Source organism: Dendrobium catenatum, unplaced genomic scaffold (assembly GCF_001605985.2).
Source record: "Dendrobium catenatum unplaced genomic scaffold, ASM160598v2 fragScaff_scaffold_1337, whole genome shotgun sequence".
NCBI lineage: Eukaryota > Viridiplantae > Streptophyta > Magnoliopsida > Asparagales > Orchidaceae > Dendrobium > Dendrobium catenatum.
Genome location: NW_021319799.1, coordinates 3,867 through 6,583, shown reverse-complemented (window position 1 = coordinate 6,583; position 2,717 = coordinate 3,867). Strand labels below are relative to the sequence as shown.

General features: G+C 35.2%; 1 protein-coding gene across 1 annotated transcript; it reads left to right on the top strand.

Annotated features, from left to right (window-relative positions):
- Positions 1–62: 62 nt before the first annotated feature.
- On the top strand, positions 63–974 carry LOC110112990 (germin-like protein 5-1). Its single transcript, XM_020845398.2, has 2 exons — positions 63–208; positions 290–974. Exons 1-2 carry the CDS (start codon positions 94–96, stop codon positions 832–834), a joined length of 660 nt encoding a protein of 219 aa, XP_020701057.1. The 5' UTR covers positions 63–93; the 3' UTR covers positions 835–974.
- Positions 975–2,717: the final 1,743 nt, after the last annotated feature.

Genomic DNA, 2,717 nt, shown 5'->3' with positions numbered 1-2,717 from the left:
TTTGTTCTTTGCTACAGGTACAAATCCATTCCAAACAACATCCCTCCCCCTTCCGCTCTCTCCCCCTTCCGCTCTCTCAGTCAAAACATTCCCATGGCGGCCATCACCAAATCTCCCTTCCTCCTCCTAATAATCACCCTCGCCGCCGCCACCATCGCCGCCGATCCCGACCTCCTGCAAGACATCTGCGTCGCCGATCTCAACTCCAGTAATACAACCACCAACCAACTTCATTAATTTCTCACTCCAACTCATTAATGACTAACTCGCTCTCTTTTCCAATCTCCAGCTCTCAAAGTAAACGGATTCCTCTGCAAGCCTCCGGCCGCCGTGACACCCGACGACTTCTTCTTCAAGGGCATCGCTGCACCGGCCGCCACAAACAACACCTTGGGCTCCATCGTCACGGCGGCCAACGTGGAGAAGATTCCGGGACTCAACACGCTCGGAGTTTCCATGTCCCGCATAGACTTCGCTCCCAAAGGGCTGAACCCGCCGCACACCCACCCGCGCGCCACCGAGCTGGTTTTCGTTCTTTACGGCACTCTCGACGTGGGTTTCATAACCACCGCGAATAAACTCGTGACCAAACGCATAACTCAGGGGGAGAACTTCGTGTTCCCCCGCGGGCTCGTCCATTTCCAGAAGAACAACGAGGATAAGCCGGCCGCCGTCATCGCCGCGTTCAACAGCCAGCTTCCTGGAACGCAGGCTGTAGCCGCCGCGCTCTTCGCCTCCTCGCCGGCGGTTCCTGACAATGTGCTCACCAAAGCGTTTCAGATTGGCACCAAAGAAGTTGAGAAGATTAAGAGCCGGTTAGCTCCTAAGAGTTGATTAATTAAGGACCGTTATGATTGTAAAAGTTGGTTCTTTTTCTTTTCTTCATCATCTGTGTTGAACGGTCGAATTTGTGCCATCTTTGTCGGTCGGATTTATTGCGCATTTCTTTAATAATATCCACATTGATTAAGTTATCCTGCTTGATGATCTGACTATTCTTCTTCACTGTAACGATCTTCGTTTGTCAATCAATATAATCTGTATGGGTAGCGTGATGTTTATGCCAATGTCGAAAGTTTGAAGAGGGTGATGGTGATGGCGATTATTTCGCACGGCTTAGATTGCTTTGAAAGGGTTTATCATAATTTAAGCTTTAGGTTTGATTTGGAATGATTTTTTTTTAAAGCGATTTTTTTAGTATAAAATTTTTTAAGCTAGAAATTTTTTATTAAAAAACTGCTTTAAAAAAGACATAAAAATTATCTCAAATAAAATCTTAAATTTTTATAATAATTGTTATAAAGTCATAGCAGTATGGAAATTTTTTGAGAGTATTAAGAAAATATTACTAAATAGAACTATAATTAGTGTCTGAAAATCAAAATAATAAGAAATTTATTTCAAATAGGCCCTTGATGTAATGATTAGCAAAATTCTTTAATTGTGATTGGATAGAAAACTTTGAATCATATAGCTTTGGTTTTACTTTGAATCTACACGATTTAAAAGATATCGAATTTTTAATAATAGATTACCCATCTCTCATAATGGTTGAGGACAAATTATTCTGTGTGGATATCAGAGGTGAATCAAAACGCGTTAAGCTGCTTTTTTGCTGTGTATCACGGTTGTGTACCGAGTAACATGATGCATTCTGATTCGCCTCTGGAAGGTCCAGTATCCGCACATAATAATTTCTCATGGTTGAAAACTTCTCCTTCAATTACAAGATCATATTTAAAATTTTGAGCTTAAATTCATAATTAAATTTACTTTAAATAGAAAAAAATTCAATTATTAAGCAATCACATAGTCAAATTATCTTCAATGCATGCACCAACAAACACTTATTTATTGGCCAAACAAATATGTAGCATTATTATATTTATTTTTCTTAATAAACTTATTTTTCATTAGTCACATTCTAATAGATCTCATTATAACAAAATCAATAAAATATTAGCTAAATAGATATTTAACCATAGCCTAAAAATCATAATAATAACAAAGTAATTGACATGCCACGTTTATTATGGACAGATAAATATAATGATGTGCGTGTAATATTATCTTTAACCACGTCATAAAATATAAAAAAAGTATTTTTCATTTCAAAGATCTTTATTATTATTACTTTTAAAATTATAAGATATTTATATTGAAATTATGATATAATTATTTTATACTAAAAAATTAGTACCATAACTCATTATTTTATTTAAATAAAAAATTGTTTATATTTTTAAAGGTTAATTTAGTTTATGAGGGGCAGTGGGCACACAAGGAATCACTTTTAGCTAAATAAGCATGCTAGATTCCTCTTATCATCTTAAAAGCTTCAAACCATCACCAAACTTTTTCAAGTGAAGAGCAAAGAAATACTAAGGTTAGGATCATATTCGTTGGATTTATGTTGAGATTAGTGCAGATCTTTAATATCACATATAACACTAATCTTAACACAGATCCAACAATTGTGAACCCTACTTTGATGTAATTTGCATCAGAATGTACTTCTCTATTTTTTTTTTTCTTGAAAGTATGGGAACAAATAACTTTTTCAATAATATTAATTGAAAAATTATAATAAAGTTTATTTAATTGATGATTAACTTATAATTAATTAGCATAATTATATTTATTTTCTTATATAGTTAAGTATGTAGTCAATTTTATTATGTACTGCAAGTTTATTTTATAAAAAATTTAGAGCTCCT